The sequence below is a fragment of the Pan paniscus genome, chromosome 13 (genome assembly GCF_029289425.2).
Source record: "Pan paniscus chromosome 13, NHGRI_mPanPan1-v2.0_pri, whole genome shotgun sequence".
Taxonomy (NCBI): domain Eukaryota; kingdom Metazoa; phylum Chordata; class Mammalia; order Primates; family Hominidae; genus Pan; species Pan paniscus.
Window position 1 is genome coordinate 103,618,826 of NC_073262.2, and position 19,848 is coordinate 103,638,673.

At 40.4% G+C, this 19,848-nt stretch overlaps 1 protein-coding gene across 16 annotated transcripts in view; it reads right to left on the bottom strand.

The window, feature by feature from the left end:
* HYCC2 (hyccin PI4KA lipid kinase complex subunit 2) overlaps positions 1-19,848 on the bottom strand; it is a 98,133-nt gene that overhangs the window by 18,221 nt on the left and 60,064 nt on the right. For all 16 annotated transcript variants that reach the window (XM_003820731.4, XM_008974163.5, XM_055108943.1 and 13 more), the window contains 5 exons: positions 19,495-19,575; positions 17,083-17,198; positions 5,467-5,562; positions 923-1,039; positions 318-405 (listed from right to left, as the gene is read on the bottom strand). In XM_003820731.4, coding sequence (XP_003820779.1) covers positions 318-405; positions 923-1,039; positions 5,467-5,562; positions 17,083-17,198; positions 19,495-19,575 — 498 coding nt within the window. The remainder of the gene's footprint in view (positions 1-317; positions 406-922; positions 1,040-5,466; positions 5,563-17,082; positions 17,199-19,494; positions 19,576-19,848) is intronic.

The following is a 19,848-nucleotide window of genomic DNA, read 5'->3' on the forward strand; positions in this document are numbered from 1 at the left end:
AATCTTATTTTAGTGACTTGTCCTATCATTTATGCTTAGAAATCTTCCCTTCTCTAGAAATCTGAATATTTAGAACCTTTTCTTCTCTCTTTTCTTAAAGGATTTCAAAACGTTTAATTATTCACTTTATCTGAACTTTATTTTGGTACTGGAAGGTGGAAAGGACCTAAACCTATTTTGTTTTTTCTCTAACAGTTAACCAACTGTTATCATGGAATACAAATTTTCCCCTAATTATTTGGATTGTCTTACATTTTTAACCTAGTACCTTTTTTAGGTACAAGTATATTTAATAAAGAGTAAAGATAATAACTTACCAATAGTGGTTGAGAAAAAAGCTCTAGCTGGGCTCTATAAATGATATCATCAAGAACTTCCTGGCCAAGGTCCCACTGTCCATTATACCTATGAAAAAGCAGATCATTTATACTCTTGAGCAAATATCTAATCTTCAGCACAACTTTTTAAATTGTTCCAAGTCCTGCTATTTTGGTTGTGAAGCAAAACTTTCATACCAAGTGTTACGTCATTTCATTTATAAACTATCCCACTTTTGGTTATAAAAACAAAACAGATTTTAAATACTATGTTTACAAATGTTTCTTCACATAAATTGGTTTTTATTACATGCTGATATTTAGAGTAATCTTTTCAATGCGTTCATGAAAACCTGGGTTATGAACTATGTAGAGATAGTTTTCCATACAGAAAACCTGACAATTTCTAGACTCCAATTTTAATGACTAGTTATGTTATATTTTGGCTTATTTAAAATTACTAGAAGGAAACCATATTAGAAAAACAAGATAAGCCCATCATGGAACAAAAGATTCAGTATTGTATCGGATAAGGAAGAAAGAGAAATATTCAAAGTTTCTAAACATTAGAAGAATTCATACAATTTTATATTCCACCTACTTACATGGCATAATAAACCCCTGTGAGAAGTTGCACCATAAATTCAGGATCCAATACTATTCGACCACAGAGTTCTTTCCAATGTTTTTCATGTTGCCGTGGAAAGCCACTCACACAAACCCTAGGAAAATACACTATTTAACATGTGATTTCCAGATTCATTAAATAAAATAGTTTTTGTTTTCCTAAATTCATTTATTCAATTTATTCATTCCTCAAGTATTTATTGAGTGCCTGTTATATACCAGTCATCGTTCTGGGCCTAGGCATACAGTCGTGAACAGGTGAAAGATAAAAAATAAAAAATAAAAACGAAATCTGTGCTCTCATAAAGCACTCATTCTAGTGGACTGCTCATAAAAGCAACTTTTCTAAAATAACTAACCATCTCTTTCGCAATCATCCTTCTTTCTCTTCACACACATACACACAAAAATGTCTAACTTTTACTCACCCCAAATTGTATCAGGGTGAATTACTGGGAAGTATAGAGATCTCAAAACAAAAGGACATTTCAAAATACTGTTGTCTGTGAGGCCATTTTTAAACAAAGAACTATAAACAACTCCCTAACATCCATTCAATCTCATTAAGTGATGCTTCCAAAAAAGTTATGCTTGATAATGATCAACAGTTGTAATACACTACATTATTTAATCAATTAATTTAGTAAGATAATTATAATAGTGAGTCCAGAAGAAATCTTTCAGTGTTTAGTGCCTTATGGTCTTGGGAATTTTTTTTTTAATTGTTTATATATTTTTTGTAGCAGAGACATACAATAAAAGACCTGCAATTTAAAAATAGCATTATATGGCCAGGCGTGGTGGCTCACGCCTGTAATCCCAGCACTTTGGGAGGCTGAGGCAGGCAGATCACGAGGTCAGGAGATCAAGACCATCCTGGCTAACACGGTGAAACCCCGTCTCTACTAAAAATACAAAAAAAAAAAAAATTAGCCGGGCATGGTGGCGGGTGCCTGTAGTCCCAACTATGAGAATGGCGTGAACCTGGGAAGTGGAGCTTGCAGTGAGCCGAGATCGCGCCACTTCACTCCAGCCTGGGTGACAGAGTGAGACTCTGTCTCAAAAATAAATAAATAAATAAATAAAAATAGTATTATATTAAGATAAAACTATGTGGGGAAAGGGGAATGGAAATTTCTTTTTCAATTTCAAGGAGAAAAAGGAATAAATGTAATGTTAGACCATTAAAGAAAAGTTTCTTCATTTATTCCTCAAATGGATGATGGTGAGTATCACACCACTATGGTATTTACATTACATATATTTAAAACAGTGACCCAACAGTTATTTTTTTAATTATGTAGATACTTCCATATTAGAAATTATATCATTTCCTTTTTTTTTTGGAGACGGAGTCTTGCTCTGCCGCTCAGACTGGAAGTACAGTGGCCTGATCTCGGCTCACTGCAACCTCTGCCTCCCAGTTTCAAGCAATTCACCTGCCTCAGCCTCCCGAGTAGCCTCCCAAGTAGTGGACTACAGGCATGTGCCACCACTCCCGGCTAATTAGTAGAGATGGGGTTTCACTATGTTGGCCAGGCTGGTCTCAAACCCCTGACCTCAGGTGATCTGCCCACCTTGGACTCCCAAAGTGCTGGGATTAGAGGCATGAGCCACCGTGCCTGGCCTAGAAATTATATCATTTCTACCTATTTAAGATAGGATGAAAAATTTTTAATGTCAACTTAACAATGTACAAGGAGTACATAGTTTTTCAAAATTCTGTAGAGGATATATGAACAAAAGAACAAAAGTTTGAGGACCACTAAACTCCGCCATCATTTTTGTTATTAAGAAATTCTATTAGGCTGGGTGTGGTGACTCATGCCTATAATCCCAGTACTCTGGGAGACCAAGGTAGGAAGATCACTTGAGGCCAGGAGTTCAAGACCAGCCTGGACAACACGGTGAGACCCCATCTCTATAACAAATTTAAAAATTAGCCAAGTATGGTGGCACATCCCTATAGTCATAGCTAATAAACAGGCTGGGGTGGAAGGACTGCTTGAGCCTAGGAGTTCGAGGCTGCAGTGAGCTATGTATAATGATTGTGCCACTGCATTCTAGCCTGGGTGACAAAGGAAGACTCTCTCAAAAAAAAAAAAAAAAAAAAATTCTATTGAAGGCCACAATAATGTTGCCAATAAGAGAACAAGCAGTTTTCTTTTAATGAACCAAAAGTAATGAATTATAAATAAGTTTATCTGCAGATAGGCAGTAAGTGCTTAAGTAGCATCTAAATTAGAGACAAGAATTTTGTTAATCATGGTATTACAGTTAAGAGAAACAAATATTTTTAAGTAATCTATAAAATCAAAGTAACAGCTAATTTAGATGGGCAAAATTAATAAGTTTTGTTATAAGCAGGATCCCTTCCCAGTAACAAAATAGCATGTGACCTTGAGCAAAGCACTTGTGGTGGACAGACTCTTGGAGAGCCATGATCCCTATGATCTTTCTGGTATTCACACTGTGTCATGCCCTTCCCCTTCAGCACGGGTGGGATCTACAGCTTGCTTCTAACCAGCAGAATAAGGCAAAGGTGATGGGATTCCATGATTATGTGTACGTGAGTACGTTACATAAGGTAACAGGTCTTGCTGGAGTCTCACTCCTCCCATGTTGAAGAAGCAAGCTGCCATGTTGTAGGTTGCCTGTGTTGGGAGGCCAATATGACAAGGAGCAAAGGATGGCTTCCAGCACACAGCTACAAAAAACTGAAGCCCTCAGTCCTACAGCCACAGGAACTCAATTCTGCCAACAAAACTTCTGAGCCTCAGATGAGACTGCAACTCCAGCTAACATCTTAACTGCAGTCTTCTAAGATGCTAAGCAGAGGAGCAGAGGACCCCAGCTAAGCCATCTGGATTCCTGACCCACAAAAACTGTGAAATAATAAATGTGTGATGTTTTAACCTGCTCAATTTGTAGCAATTTATTATGCAGTAATAGAAAACTAACACAACATTTAACCTTTTTGGGGGATTGATGTCCTCAAGTAAAAATCATTTTGAAAGGCTGAATTCAGAATTCCTTCTATAACTGAACTTCTGTGCCTCTAAACATCCATTGTCTCCGAACTAATTTGTATCACTTAAATTTTTTCTTTCTTTTTTTTTTTTTTTTGAGACAAGGTCTCACTCTGTCGCCCAGGCTGGAGTGCAGTGGCGTGATCTCGGATCACTGCAACCCTGCCTACCAGGTTCAAGTGATCCACATGCCTCAGCCTCCCAAATAGCTGGGATTATAGGCATGCGTTACCACCCAGCTAATTTTTGTATTTTTGTATAGAGACAGGGTTTCACCACGTTGGCCAGGCTGGTCTCAAACTCCTGACCTCAGGCCTTTGCCTCCCATCATGCTGGGATTACAGGCATGGGCCACTGACCCTGGCCTACATTTTTTCTATGGTAGAAATTTAACACCAGGTGTGGTGGCTCACGCCTGTAATCCTAGCACTTTGGGAGGCCAGGGCAGGCAGATCACTTAATCCCAGGAGTTTGTGACCTGCCTGTGCAACATTGTGAAACCTGGTCTCTATTAAAAAAAAAAAAATAGCCCAGCATGGTGGTGGGCACCTGTAGTCCTAACTACTCAGGAGACTGAGGTGAGAAGATCACTTGAACCTGAGAGGCAAAGGTTGAATGAGCCAATATGGCACCACTGCACTCCAGTCTGGGTGACAGAACAAGATTTAAGCCTAGGTCTGTCCAAATTATTAGAAATTATGATTTAGTAAAGATTATAATCCATGAGATACAGAATATCCACCCCCCACATACAAATGAGACACACACATCATTGGTACTATTGCTAATCACTTTCTCCAACACAGAGACAGTTATTTATGAAATGTATGGGAAGAGGTTCATATTCCTTAAGACTTTCCCCATATATAGCACTATTTTTTTTCAAAGATCTCAAAGTGATTTACAAAAACCGGCAACCAGGGAATAAGATATATCACTAAACAACCCTAGATTAGGATGTCTTGGTACAACTCTACGTTCAGCTAGAAAATATTTCTTTAATGCTGAAAACATTTTCAAGAATGCACGAGGCCAGGCATGGTGGCTCACACCTGTACTCGCAGCACTTTGGAAGGCTGATGTGGCAAGAATGCTTGAGGCCAGAACTTCAAGACAAACCTGGGCAACATAGCAAGACCCTTTCTCTACAAAAATTAGCTTAGAGTCATGGTGTACACCTGTGGTCCCAGCTATTTGGGAGGCCCAGGCGGGAGGATCCCTTGAGCCAAGAAGGCTGAGGGCACAGTGAGCTATGATTGAGCCACTGTACTCCAGCCTAGGCGACAGAGAGAAATCCTATCTCATAAAAAACCAAAACAACAACAACAACAAAAACAGCCTCATGAGGATAAGGACTCCTACAGGAATGCAAGCTCCATGAGTTTTGTTTACTGCTGTAATACCAGAAGTTAGAACAGTGCTTGGCTTAGAGAATGTGCTCAATAAATATCTGTCAAATAAATATGATGATTAGTAATAATCACTCTTCTCACCTGGAACCCATCCGACAAAGAGATTGGTAAGATGAGGCAGGCATATATACAATAGCAGAATTATAACACAGCATGAGAAAACTCAGGACTTCAAACCTGAAAACAACAAATGCAAGGTTAAAAGGATTACAAATAATTACTTCTACTAGCAACTGGTTATGACAATGCCTTAATATTGACCTTTATGATTTCTTAATCAAATCAATATAGCATCTTCCTCAAAGGTTTCCCTGTTTATATTCTCCTTATTACAAATCATATCCCTTGCTGTCATCTTGTCATCTATATTTCCGTTTTTAAAAAATAAATCAGGCCAGGTGCAGGGGCTCATGCCTGTAATCCCAGCACTTTGGGAGGCCGAAGTGGGTGGATCACAAGGTCAGAGGATCGAGACCATCCTGGCTAACACGGTGAAACCCCGTCTCTATTAAAAATACAAAAATTAGGCAGGTGTGGTGGCACATGCCTGTAGTCCCAGCTACTCAGGAGGCTGAGGCAGGAGAATTGCTTGAACCCGGGAGGCGGAGGTTGCAGTGAGCCGAGATTGTGCCACTGCACTCCAGCCCGGGCAACAGAGTGAGACTCCATCTCAAAAAATCAATCAATCAATCGATCAATCAATCATGCTTGAACAGATGACTCCCCTATGAATAAGTCTACCATCTTCCTACTGACTTCATAATAAAATCCAAACTTATCACAAGGTCCTTTAAAATCAAAGTCCTTCTTACAAGGTACTTTAAAATCCACCCTCATCCTTCCTCTCCAGCCTTATTTCTCTCCATTACCAACCACATATACCACACTTTATCAATCTTCTTACCATTCCAACAATATGCTGTAACCATTCAGAATCCCTTGCTTTAATGCTTGCTGCTCCTTCTTAATAGAATATACTTTTTTACTTGGGTGATTCCTGATAAGATTTCAAGTCCTAGATCAAATTTTTACCTTAGCCATAAAGCCCTTCTTAATTCTCTCTGCTAAAGTAAACCAGTCCCTTACCTCTGTAGCTCTAACATAGCATTTATCCCACTGAATTGTAATTTTATGCCTCTATGTCTCTTTCATCCGTTTAGTAATAAAGCAACTTTAGAACAGAGATCCTGATTTATTAATCTCTATCACTGGTGTCCAGCACGGTGTCTAATACATAATTGTTTAATAAATACTTGTTGAATGAATAAATAAATGCTTTCCTAACATTTATAATGTCTAAGAAAGTGGCTCCTAAATCTGGATGCACATTAGTTATTTAGAGACCTTTATAAAAACATACACTACTATGTCTTAACCCAGTTGACCCACTTAAATCCTTGGGTAGGAACTAGGGAAGTTGTACCTCTAAAAAGCTTCCCATAGATGAATGGCGAAGGGTTTATGGAAACTCTTTGTACTATTTTAGCAATGTTTTTTGTAAGTCTGAAGTTATTTCAAAATGAAAAGTTAAAAATCAAGTTGAAAGTCTGATCTGGAAGCAGCCATACTTTCAGATCCCTTCACTTTCTCCATATATCTAGGTAAAAGAATGGAGATTTATTCTCTGAAAGGATAAAAACTAATTTCTACCTGGGAGCCCCAGCTGTGATGGGGGTGGATGCCAAACTGAAAATAGGAAGATTAAGTGAAGTGAAATATACCTGACTAGATATTGCCAGTTTGCCACCAAAATACTAGCAACAAGATCTCTAGTTAAGATACCAGAAGAGTTGTTTCTAGGGATTTGACCACTCTAAGAAGAAAGACTTAAAGATATGGACTTGGGAAATTTTCCAAATGAATGGCCTAGTGGGATCCTATGGTGAAGTTTATAGTCAGTTACTAGGTTGGTGCAAAAATTAAAAAAAAATTTTTTTAAATGGCAAAACCACAATAACTTTTGCACCAATACTAGCTCAAATCAGCCATATATTAACATGGTCAGAGCTTCTCATTTTTTATTCCCTCTCCCCACTTTTTTTTTTTTTGAGACAGAGTCTCGGTCTTGTCACCCAGGCTGAAGTATAATGGCACGATCTCGGCTCACTGCAACCTCCGCCTCCCAGGTTCAAGCCATTCTCTTGCCTCAGCCTCCCAAGTAGCTGGGATTACAGGTGCCCACCACTACACTTGGCTAATTTTTTTTGTATTTTTAGTAGCGACAGGGTTTCACTATTTTGGCCAGGCTGGTCTCGAACTCCTGACCTCAGGTGATCTGCCTGCCTCGGCCTCCCAAAGTGCTGGGATTACAGGCGTGAGCCACTGCACCCAGCCTATTCCCCTATTCTTAAACATGAGGGAAAAAAGATTGCCAGACATCTAAGGAACTCTGCTAGGATGAAAAAGAGACTATAAAGAAATAGAAGGGCCGGGCGCAGTGGCTCACATCTGTAATCCCAGCACATTGGGAGGCCGAGGCGGGTGGATCATACGGTCAGGAGTTCGAGACCAGCCTGGCCAACATAGTGAAACCCCATCTCTACTAAAAATACAAAAATTAGCTGGGCATGGTGGCGCGCGCCTGTAGTCCCAGTTACTCGGGAAGCTGAGGCAGGAGAATCACTCGAACCCGAGAGGCAGAGGTTATGGTGAGCTGAGATCATGCCACTGCACTCCAGCCTGGGCAACAGAGAAGACTCCGTCTCAAAAAAAAAAAGAAAGAAAGAAATAGAAGGCTCCGTCCAGTAGGTCATTCCTGAAATCCCAGCACTTTGGGAGGCTGAGGCAGGGAGGATTGCTTGAGCTCACGCATTCAAGAGCAGCCTGGGTAACATATTGAGACCCTGTTGGTACAAAAATAATTTTTTTGATTAGCGGGCCATGGTGGTAGTCCTAGTTACTCAGGAAGCTGAGGCAGGAGTACTTGAGCTCAGGAGGAGCACCTGAGCTCAGGGGTTCTAGGGTGCAGGCTGCAGTAAGCCATGATCATGCCACTGCACACCAGCCTGGGCAACAAAGCAAGACCCTGTCTTAAGAAAAAAAGAAAAATATGCAGAGCTAAAGCATATTTAGCTTTGGGGAAAAAAATGTATGTGTATTCCTGATAAAGTTGACTACATAAAAAACTAAAACATACAGCAAAAACAAGTAAATACCAGAATGCCATATCACTCTTTATACCCATTAAGATGGCTACAACCAAAAAGATGGAAAATAAGCGTGAGAATGTAGAGAAACTGCTATCCTCATACACTGTTGTAGAAACGTAAAATGGTACAGCTACTCTGGAAAGAAGCATGACAGTTCCTCAAGAAGTTAAGTGTTGAATTACCATATGACCTAGCAATTCTATTCCTAGGTATATACTAAAAAGAACTGAAAAATGTATGTTCACACAAAAATTTGTGAATGCATGTTCAAAACAGCTGTTGTGGTCTAAATTCATGTTGAAACTTAATCATCGATATGGTGGTATTAAGAGGTGGGGCCTTTGCAGCTGGGCGAGGTGGCTCATGCCTATAATCCCAGCACTTTGGAAGGCCAAGGCAGGTGGATCGCCTGAGGTCAGGAGTTCAAGACCAGCCTGGCCAACATAGTGAAACCCTGTCTCTACAAAAAAAAAAAAAAAAAAAAAAATAGCCAGGCACGGTGTTGCACACCTGTAGTACCAACTATTCAAGTGGCTGAGGCAGGAGAATCACTTGAACCCAGGAGGCAGAGGGTGCAGTGAGCCAAGATCGTGACACTGCACTCCAGCCTGGGTGACAGAGCTAGACTCTGTCTCAAAAAAAAAAAAAAAAAAAAAAAAAAAAAGAGATGGGGCCTTTGGGACACGATTAGGTCATGAGAACTCTAGATTATTTTATTATCTAGAAGGTGCCATCTATGAGGCAGAGACTATGAGCCCTTACTAGACACTGAATCTGCTGGCACTTTAAGCTTGTACTTTCGAATCTGCAGAACTGTGAGCAATAAATTTCTATCATTTATATATTACCCAGTCTAAGGTATTTTGTTATAGCAGCCCAAATAGACTAAAGAGAGCAGAGTTATTCATAACAGCCAAAAAAGAAAAAATAGAAATAACTCGAATGTCCATCCACTGATGAATGGATAAATACAATGTGGTATATCCACACAATGAAATATTATTTAGTTATAAAAAGAAAGTACTGATACATTCTACCACAGAAACAAACCTTGTAAACATGCTAAGTGAAAGAAGCCATACACAAAAGGCAACATATTGTATGGATCCATTCATGTAAAATGTCTAGTAATAAAAACTACTCAATTGTATGCTTTAAAGGGGTAAATTTTATTTCTATTTTTATTTTTATTTTTGAGACAGAGTCTTGCTCTGCCGCCAGGCTAGAGTGCAGTGGCACAATCTCGGCTCACTGCAACCTCCGCCTCCTGGGTTCAAGTGATTCTCCTGCCTCAGCCACCCAGTAGCTGGGATTACAGGCATGCGCCACCACACCCGGCTAATTTTTGTATTTTTAGTAGAGACAGGGTCTCACCATGTTGGCTAAGCTGGCCTCAAACTCCTGGCCTCCAGTAATCCACCTGCCTCAGCTTCCCAAAGTGCTGGGATTATAGGCATGAGCCACTGTGCCTGGCTCCCTAAAGGGGTAAATTTTATGGTATGTGAATTATATCTCAATTTAAAAAATAAATGTAAAGTCAATAATTAACTGAAAACGTGCAACACGAAAACCCAGTGTCAATTCCTCAATATTCAAAGAACTATCGCAAGTCACCAGGAAAAAAAAAAAAAATACACAGCTCAATAAGAAAAACGGGGCTGGGCACAGTGGCTCACATCTATAATCCCAGCACTTTGGGAGGTCGAGGTGGGAGGACTGCTTGAGCCCAGGAATTTGAGACCAGCCTGGGCAATACAGTGAAACAAACCTCTCCCACCAATCAGCCAAAAAAAAAAAAAAAAGGACAAAGGACATGAATATGCAGTTCATAGGTAAAGAAAAACAATAATGAATAACAACGTGACACCAGTTTTTAACTATCAGATTGGTAAAGATTAAAAACTTTGAAAATAATCAGTATTGGGAGTTAGTAGGAGGAAAAACTCTCAAACTACTAGTAGGACATTCAATTGGTATAGTTGCTTTGGCAAGGCTAATTTGACAATATCTACCCCAACTAAAAAAGCAGAGATTCTTTTTTTTTTTTTTTTTTGTTGGAGTCTTCCTCTGTCACCCAGGCTGGAGTGCAGTGGCGCGATCTTGGCTCACTGCAACCTCCACCTCCGGGGTTCAAGCGATTCTCCTGCCTCAGCCTCCCGAGTAGCTGGGATTACAGGCACCTGCCACCACGCCCAGCTAATTTTTGTATTTTTAGTAGAGATGGGTTTCACTGTGTTGGCCAGGCTGGTTTCGAACTCCTAACTTCGTGATCCACCCACCTCGGCCTCCCAAAGTGCTGGGATTACAAGCGTGAGCCACTGCACCCGGCCACAGATATTATTTAGTGTAACAATTTCACTGCTAGGAATTTATCCTATAGATACTTTTCGTGCTCTCACGCAAATGTATGTACAAAAAATGTGTTCCCTGTAATATTGTTTATAGTAGCAAAAAACTGAAAACAATCTAAATTTACTCAATAAGAAACTGGCTAAAAATTGATGGTACATACATAAAATGGAATAATAACTCATCATTAAAAAGAATAAGATATCTATGTGCCGCTAGAGAAAGAAATACAAATTTTTTTAAGAGATTGGGTCTCGCTTTGTTGCCCAGGTTGGAGTGCAGTGGTGCAATCATAGCTTACTGCAGCCTCAAACTCCTGGGCTTGATCCTCCAGCCTCGGCCTCCAGAGTACCTAGGACCATAGGCATGTATCACCACACTCAGCTATTTTTTAAGAGATTGGGTCTTGCTATACTGTCCAGGCTGTTCTTGAAGTCTTGGCCTCAAGTGATCCTCCCACCTCAATCCATGCACTAGGATTATAGGCATGAACCAATATGTCCAGCCCAAGACTTATTCTTTAAAAAGCTGGGCTGGGAAGCTGAGGCAGGAGAATAGCTTGAACTAGGGGGGTGAAGGCTGCAGTGAGCTGAGATCGCACCACTGCACTCCAGCCTGGGCGACAGAGCAAGACTCCGTCTCAAAAAAAAAAAAAAAAAGGCCGGGCATGGTGGCTCATGCCTGTAATCCCAGCACTTTGGGAGGCTGAGGTGGGTGGATCACAAGGTCAGGGGTTCAAGACTAGCCCGACCAAAATGGTGAAACCCCATCTCTACTAAAACTACAAAAATTAGCCAGGCATGGTGGCGTGCGCCTGTAATCCCAGCTACTCAGGAGGCTGAGACAGGAGAATCGCTTGAACCTGGGAGGCAGAGGTTGCAGTGAGCAGAGATCACGCCACTGCACTCCAGCCTGGGTGACAGAGCGAGACTCCATCTTAAAAAAAAAAAAAAAGTGAAAACATATCAGCTTAGCAGGTTGGCTGAATTGCATGCAGTTTGCTGCTATGTTTGGGTTTTTTGTTGTTGTTGTTGTTGCTTTTTTTTTTTTTTTTTGAGATGGATTTCACTCGTTGCCCAGGCTGCAGTACAGTGGTGCAATCTCAGCTCACTGCAACCTCTGCCTTCTGGGTTCAAGTGATTCTCCTGCCTCAGCCTCCCGAGTAGCTAGGATTACAGGTGCCCACCATCACGCCCAACTAATTTTTTGTATTTTTAGTGAGACAGGGTTTCACCATGTTTTGGTCAGGCTGGTCTCAAACTCCTGACCTCAGGTGATCCACCCGCCTCAGCCTCCCCAAGTGCTGGGATTACAGGCGTGAGCCACCATGCCTGGCCTGTTTGGGTTTTTATCAGCTTATGAGTGGTGGCCAGTGGCCTGGCCATGTGGTCAGGCAGAAGGGTAATATAAAACTGGCCTAATAAAGGGGTGCCTGTATGGAAAAAAACAGGCATATGGAAATCACTATGGGAATTTGAAGCGTGCATAAGTAGGATATGTCAATGCACATCAGGAGAACCCCCTTCTAGAATCAGGTGACTGGCACCTATGGGCAAATATCCCTGTGTAGCCACCTGGAGTGATCACTTGGGTCCATGAAATGAGTGGACATGGTGGTACTGCAGCAATGCAGAGATGGGTTGAATTTAGACATATTTTTTGTACCCTCTGAGGCATAAAATGCCAATAAAACAGACAAAGACTGCAGATGGCTATGGGGCAGATTCCTCTGGGGGAAGGTCCTGCACATAGCTGGCAAGCCGAACAGATGCCAGCAGTCTCTGGAGGCCACAAATGGGTCCTGACAGGAACAGACACTGCATTAGGTTTTGCTTATCAGATTGTGGATCAAATGCTCAGAGTACTGTAAAAGGACCAGAAGATATTGTACCCATATGGACTGCTTAGTTACATTTTTGGAGCAAGAAACACACTTTAAAGACCAAAAGTCCAATGGCCGGGTGCAGTGGCTCACACCTGTAATCCCAGCACTTTGGGAGGCCGAGGCAGGTGGATCACGAGGTCAGGAGATCGAGACCATCCTGGCTAACACAGTGAAACCCCGTCTCTACTAAAAGTACAAAAAATTAGCCAGGCATGGTGGCGGGCGCCTGTAGTCCCAGCTACTTGGGAGCCTGAGGCAGGAGAATGGTGTGAACCCAGGAGGCGGAGTTTGCACTGAGCCGAGATCGTGCCACTGCACTCCAGCCTGGGCAACAGTGCAAGACTCCATCTCAAAAAAAAAAAAAAAGACCAAAAGTCCAACAATGGGCAAAGAGACATCCTCAGGGTAATGGAACAAGCAATTGCGTGGAATGAAAGCAATTGAAAAATGAAAATAATTGGAACAATCAAATGAGATATTTTTGGTCTAAAAGGCTGGGGGTGAGATACAGGTATGAAGGGTTGGCTTATAGGCCTTCGTGACTGTGTACTTAACCTGAGCGGGGCCAAGGGAGGGCCAATTATCACTGGAGAGATTCCTCTGTTTTTCTGGGGGGCTTGGGATTAGGCAGTGGAGAGATGATGCTGGAATAGTCATCATTACTATTCTGTTATTCTCATAGTGACAGAAGGTGGTGGTATTACTACACTTTTTTCCCGTCTTTTCCACATCACCTCAACATTTTTTTTTCCCACCTAAGGCAGTGGTTCCAGTACCAGTGCTGCAACTGTGGGTGCAAGGAGCAGAGATGATTCCTAAGCAAAAAAACCGGAACTACACCTTCAAATCTTTATGTCAGAATTCCTAAAGGCCTGATGGGCTAGGCTGTGCCTTCATTCCATCTGGCAAAATTAGGATTGACAGAGAATGTATATTTATCACCTAGTTGTGATAGCATATTAGTTCTTTATATAAATATACCCTACATCCTTGGGAGTGAATTGATAGGGAGGCACTTGCTAGCCAGTTTTGCTGCCAGAAATAGAGACCAACACGATGGTCAAACCTAACCTCTCTCCAAGGTAGAAAAGTCGGAGTACAAATGAAGAGAGAGAGAAATAGTAGCTGAGATTTTTGATTTTTTATTTTGTTATTTTTATTTATTTATTTATTTTTTCTGAGACGGAGTTTCACTCTGTCGCCAAGGCTGGAGTGCAATGGCACGATCTTGGCTCACTGCAACCTCCGCCTCCCCAGGTTCGAGCAATTCTCCTGTCTCAGCCTCCTGAGTAGCTGGGATTACAGGCATGCGCCACCACGCCTGGCTAACTTTTGTGTTTTCAGTAGAGACAGGGTTTCACCATGTTGGCCAGGCTAGTCTCGAACTCCTGACCTTGTGATCCGCCTGCCTCAGCCTCCCAAAGTGCTGGGATTACAGGCGTGAGCTACCGCGCCTGGCTTTTTTTTTTTTTTTTTTTTTTTTTGAGACGGAGTCTTGCTCTGTCACCCAGGCTGGAGTGCACTGGCGCGATCTCAGCTCACTGCAACCTCTGCCTCCTTGGTTCAGGTGATTGTCCCTGCCTCAGCCTCTCAAGTAGCTGGGATTACAGGCACCCACCACCATGCCTGGTTAATTTTTTTTTTTTTTTTTTTTTGTATTTTTAGCAGAGATAGGGTTTTGCCACATTGGCCAGGCTGGTTTTGAACTCCTGACCTCAGGTGATCCACCTGCATCGGCCTCCCAAAGTGCTGGGATTACAGGCATGAGCCACTGCGCCTGGTGAGATTTTTTTAAATGAATAAATGAGTTTTGCAATGTGGGAAATACATTTGCACCTTGGAAGACACTCAGAGCAAGAGATGATACTATTAGCTCAATTATACTAGATGCCTGAAAGAGTAAAAGTCATGTGTTTGTGAGGCCACTCCTGCTTTTAGAACTTAATAAGGTTGAACAGAAGTCTGTAAACTTGAGTGACTTCTCTCTGGGAGATATTTTGGTCATATATCATGAGGAACTGGGATAATTGTTAATGACTGACTGGCACTCTATGAATGTGCCAGTATCTTTGGCTCTTATTTTTCAGGTTTCATTTACTGCCATCCTGTGACATGGTATAATATTGGCATTGTTGGTAAGGTTATAATATTGGTCATATGTATTGGAAATTGAATTGAAGCCTCCTTAGAATGAATACTAATGGAACATGACTTGCCTGAGGAGGAACTAAATTTAGCTAATCATTAACTAATTTCTATGACAAATAGTTCTGCACAAGTTTACTACAAGGTAGATAAAGAAGAGGGGTGAGGTAATCAAATTTGTGCAAAAATATGAAAATATATGCAAACATTAAAGGATGAATTAGTTATTTCTTTAAATCTATCTGTAACCTACACTGGCTCCTCCAAATGTTAGGCATATTCATAATGATAGTATCTGTCATATAAATGCTATACTAAATGTAGATGCCCAGATAAACATGATCATTTTTGAGTCTTGGCCAAAGACCAGGGGACAGCCTGTATAATAAATACAGGTGTTTCTCGACCTATGATGGAATTGCATACCAATAAACCCATTGTAAATCGAAAATATCATAAGTCAAAAAAGCATTTAATACATCTACCCTACTGAACATCATAGCATAGTCCAGCCTACCTTAAATGTGCTCAGAACACTTACATTAGCCCTACAGCTGGGCAAAAATCATCTAACACAAAGCCTATTTTATATTTATCATAAAATTGAGTATCTCATGTAATTTACTGAATACTGTACTGAAAGTAAAAATGAGAAGGGTTGCATAGGTACTTGAAGTACAGTTTTTATTGAATGCATATTGCTTTCATACCATTGTAAAGTTGAAAAACCTTAAGTTGAACCATAATAATTCATGGGCCATCTATAAACTGGCCTTGCCCAAAGAGACATCTGGCCTTTGCTCCTAGGAAGTTAATCTGATAAAGAGTCTTTGTTTAGGGCCGAGACTGGTAACACCAGAACTTCAGGCCGGACTGACCACATCTGACTTTCTTAGGTAGGAGTTGGCCATGCCAGAAAGAACTGCCGTGTGATTTAAGGTGGTAGCTCTGGGTCACACTGCATCAGTCCACATGGAGGCTGAGATCAACCAAGTAGGCAATCAACCTAATCAATCATGCCTACATAATGATGCCTCAATAAAAAAAACTCTGGAAACCAGAGCTTAAATGAGCCTCTCCCATTACCAATACTTTGTGTTTACTGTCATGCATTGATGCCAGGAGGGTAATGTATCCTGACTTCAGGGGAAAGGACAACAGATGCTTTGTGTTTGAAACCCTTCATATTCTACTATATGTGTCTCTTTTGGCTGATTTTAATCTCTATTCTTTCCCTGTAATAAACCATAACTGTGAGTATAATGGCTTTCAGTGAATCCTGTGAGTCCTTCTAGCAAATTATCAAACAAGAGTTTGGTTTTGGGAACTCCCAAAACTTTCAATTAGTCAGAAGTGAGGGCAATTTTGCAACCTGTCCCTCAAACTGTCTAATTTCAGGTACGAATCCCATTCTGCAACCAAGAAAGCAAGGTGTACAGAGTAGATAAACTGTCTGAGGGAAAAATTTCTAAATTGCAGTACTAGAATATGAATCCTGGTTTGACTGACTGCACATCCACTTTTTACACTGCTTTATACAAGATGACCATAACATAATACCAAACATTAGACAATGGGTATTTCACAACTATGATGTATTTACCTTTTGGAGTCTTCCCATACCAAACTTGAACTGAAGTAATTATAGTTAACTATTAAGTGTAAGTTAATGATTGTTAGCTGAGTGCAGTGGTGCATGCCTGTAATCCCAGCTACTCAGGAATCTAAGGTGGGAGGATCACGTTGAGGCCAGGAGATCAAGACCAGCCTAGGCAACATAACTAGACTCTGTCTCTAAATAAATAAATAAATGGGCCAGGTGCAGTGGCTCATGCCTATAATCTCAGCACTTTGTGAGGCTGAGGCAGGAGAAGTACTTGAGGCCAGGAGTTCGAGACCAGCCTGGACAACATAGCAAGACCTTTTCTCTACAAAAAATAAAAAAAAAATTGGCCAGGCATGGTGGTGTACACCTGTAGTCCTAGCTACTTGGAAAGCTGAGGTGGGAAGATCACTTAAGCCTGGGAGGTCAAGGCTGCAGTGAGCCATGTTTGTGGCTACCACTCCAGCCTGGGTGACAGAGTGAGACTCTGTCATTCATTCATTCATATATATATATTCATGCATACATACATACAAGTTGTTACTATATACAGTTTTGACCATTACCGGTTCTGTGCAGTGAATGTTTCCCTCTGAGGATGAAGATCACTATAAACAACTCTGATGAGATCATGCTGACACAATGCCCCTTCTGTCAAAGCCATGGATCCAATTGTTGAAGGCTACAAAAATAAGGTACAGTATGAGACAATGTCTCTACCATGAAGTAAAAATCTGTATCATGTAATAATATTTAATTTTCTTTTCCATAAAAGGCAGTTTTGGATCATTTATTCTTCTCATTCTTCACAGAAAAGGTTCAGAATCTTTCAATTGTCAATTATATAAATTCTATAGCTTCTTTTGGAAATTGCCTGTAAAATATAAAACTAAAAACATTTTTTAAAAGTTATGTAATAAATCTATATTTAAGAGAGTATGAAAAGTTGCTGAAAAAACTAAAGGTTAAAAATACATCCATTTTAATGTCTATATTCCAGAACGAGTACAACTGCTTATAATTATACAAACAATATTAAAGACTATAATCAAATATCTCTCTTTTTTTTTTGAGACAGAGTCTCACTCTGTCTCCCAGGTTGGAGTGCAGTGGCACAATCTTTGCTCACTGAAACCTCCGCCTTTTGGGTTCGAGTGATTCCTGTGCCTCAGACACCTGAGTAGCTGGCATTACAGGTACCCACTACCACATCCAGCTAATTTTTGTATTTTTAGTAGAGACGGGGTTTCGCCATGTTGGCCAGGCTGGTCTCAAACTTCTGACCTCAAGTGATCCACCCACCTCGGCCTCCCAAAGTGCTGGGATTACAAGCACGAGCCACCATAACCGGCCCAAATGTCTCTTTAATACTAACATTATTGAGTTCATGTTTCTAAAGTTAGAAGAACCATCCAGGCCAGGCGCGGTGGCTCACGCCTGTAATCCCAGCACTTCGGGAGGCCAAGGTGGGCAGATCAAGAGGTCAGGATATCAAGACCATCCTGGCTAACACAGTGAAACCCCATCTGTACTAAAAATACAAAAAAATTAGCCGGGCGTGGTGGCATGCACTTGTAGTCCCAGCTACTCGGAAGGCTGAGACAGGAGAATCGCTTGAACCCGGGAGGCGGAGGTGGCAGTGAGCTGAGATCGCGCCACTGCACTCCATCCTGGGTGACAGAGCGAGACTCTGTCTCAAAAAAAAAAAAAAAGAAGAAGAAGAAGAACCATCCATTCTTTAATACTTTACTACTCTCCATTTTATTTCATGATACACAGAACTTAATTAAAATCTATTACTCAGAAATATACTGTGCTAAAATGATTCCTGGCTAAATGGGAGACATTCTATTTTAAACACAAAACAAAGTCCCACGGAATTAATTAAGCAAATTAATAGTGCAAAGAGCTATGAGATGGTCAGGATACTGTGTGTTGAAAGGAAAATAGAATACAATTTTTAGACTACTAGTAAAGTTTCTTTAAATGTTATCCTCACGACTTAGTGTAGTGGCAACAAAGGCCACTGCAGACCAGAAGTTTGATTCATAAGTTTCTTATTGGATTTTACTTAAAGACAGAAAGCAGAAGAAGTTCAGCTCAACAGGTATCATTTACCTACATGATTATCAGTGTTCTCAAATTCTTCAACCAAATAAATATAAGCAAAAAAGTATAATGTACTGAACACCTAGAATGCAGCAATTAGATTCCTTTAAACTGAAATACAACAATTAGAATGTCAACATTCTTTTAAGTAGTTATTTTCCTAGAATAATAAAGAATAACAAAAACAAATCAATCTAAGGTGATTTCTAAGTAGTATGGAAGACTTTAAAAATTAAAGAATATTTTTAAGGCTTATTATTTAAAAAATTAAAAATAAAAATATTTTAAAAATTAAAGAATTTTTTTAAATTCATAAAAGACTAATGAGAGTAAAAAATGATGGTAGAGTCAGGCGTGGTGGCTCACACCTGTAATCTCAGCACTTTGGGAGGCCTAGGCGGGCGGATCACAAGGTCAGGTGTTCAAGATCAGCCTGGCCAACATGGTGAAACCCCATCTCTACTAAAAATAAAAAAATTAGCCAGGCATGGTGGCACATGTCTATAGTCCCAGCTACTCAGGAGGCCGAGGCAGGAGAATCGCTTGAACCCAGGAGGCAGAGGTTGCAGTGAGCCAAGATCGCACCACTGCACTCCAGCCTGAGGGACAGAGCGAGACTCCATCTCAAAAAACAAACAAACAAACAAAAAAGATACTGATAGAAGAATAAAAAAACAAAAGAAATAAAGAAAATTTTCATTATTTTCTACCTCTCTCGTCACAGCTCAGTCTTCTAATAATAAACATCCACTTTTAAGAAGCAAATCAGTAAAGATATTTTAGGAATATTTATCTCTGATAAGAAATTGACTTTTTGATTTGTTACTCAATATAATTTAAAATAATTCCACCTTTCCAATGTTACTTACTTCATGGTATATTGAAGGCTTGGATAAGGAGGGGATAGTGAAAGACAGAACTTTATTGTTCCCATCTTTATCAGCGATTTCCTATAGTCAAAAAATATACAAAGATAATGAAATAATCACAGATCTACACAAAATAATAATTACTTTCTTAATTTACAGAATGTATGATTGGCAGTAGGAAGATTTTTCAGAAACAGTAATGGATAAAAACATTACCACCCTAGTTTATCTTTTCTAACTTATTAGCAAATTTGTACACTTTGGTAGTAGAGTTATAATCCACAGAATCCACAGAGAGATGGACATTGAGTACAATACTATACTAAATCAAATACAATATGACAGCAAAGACAT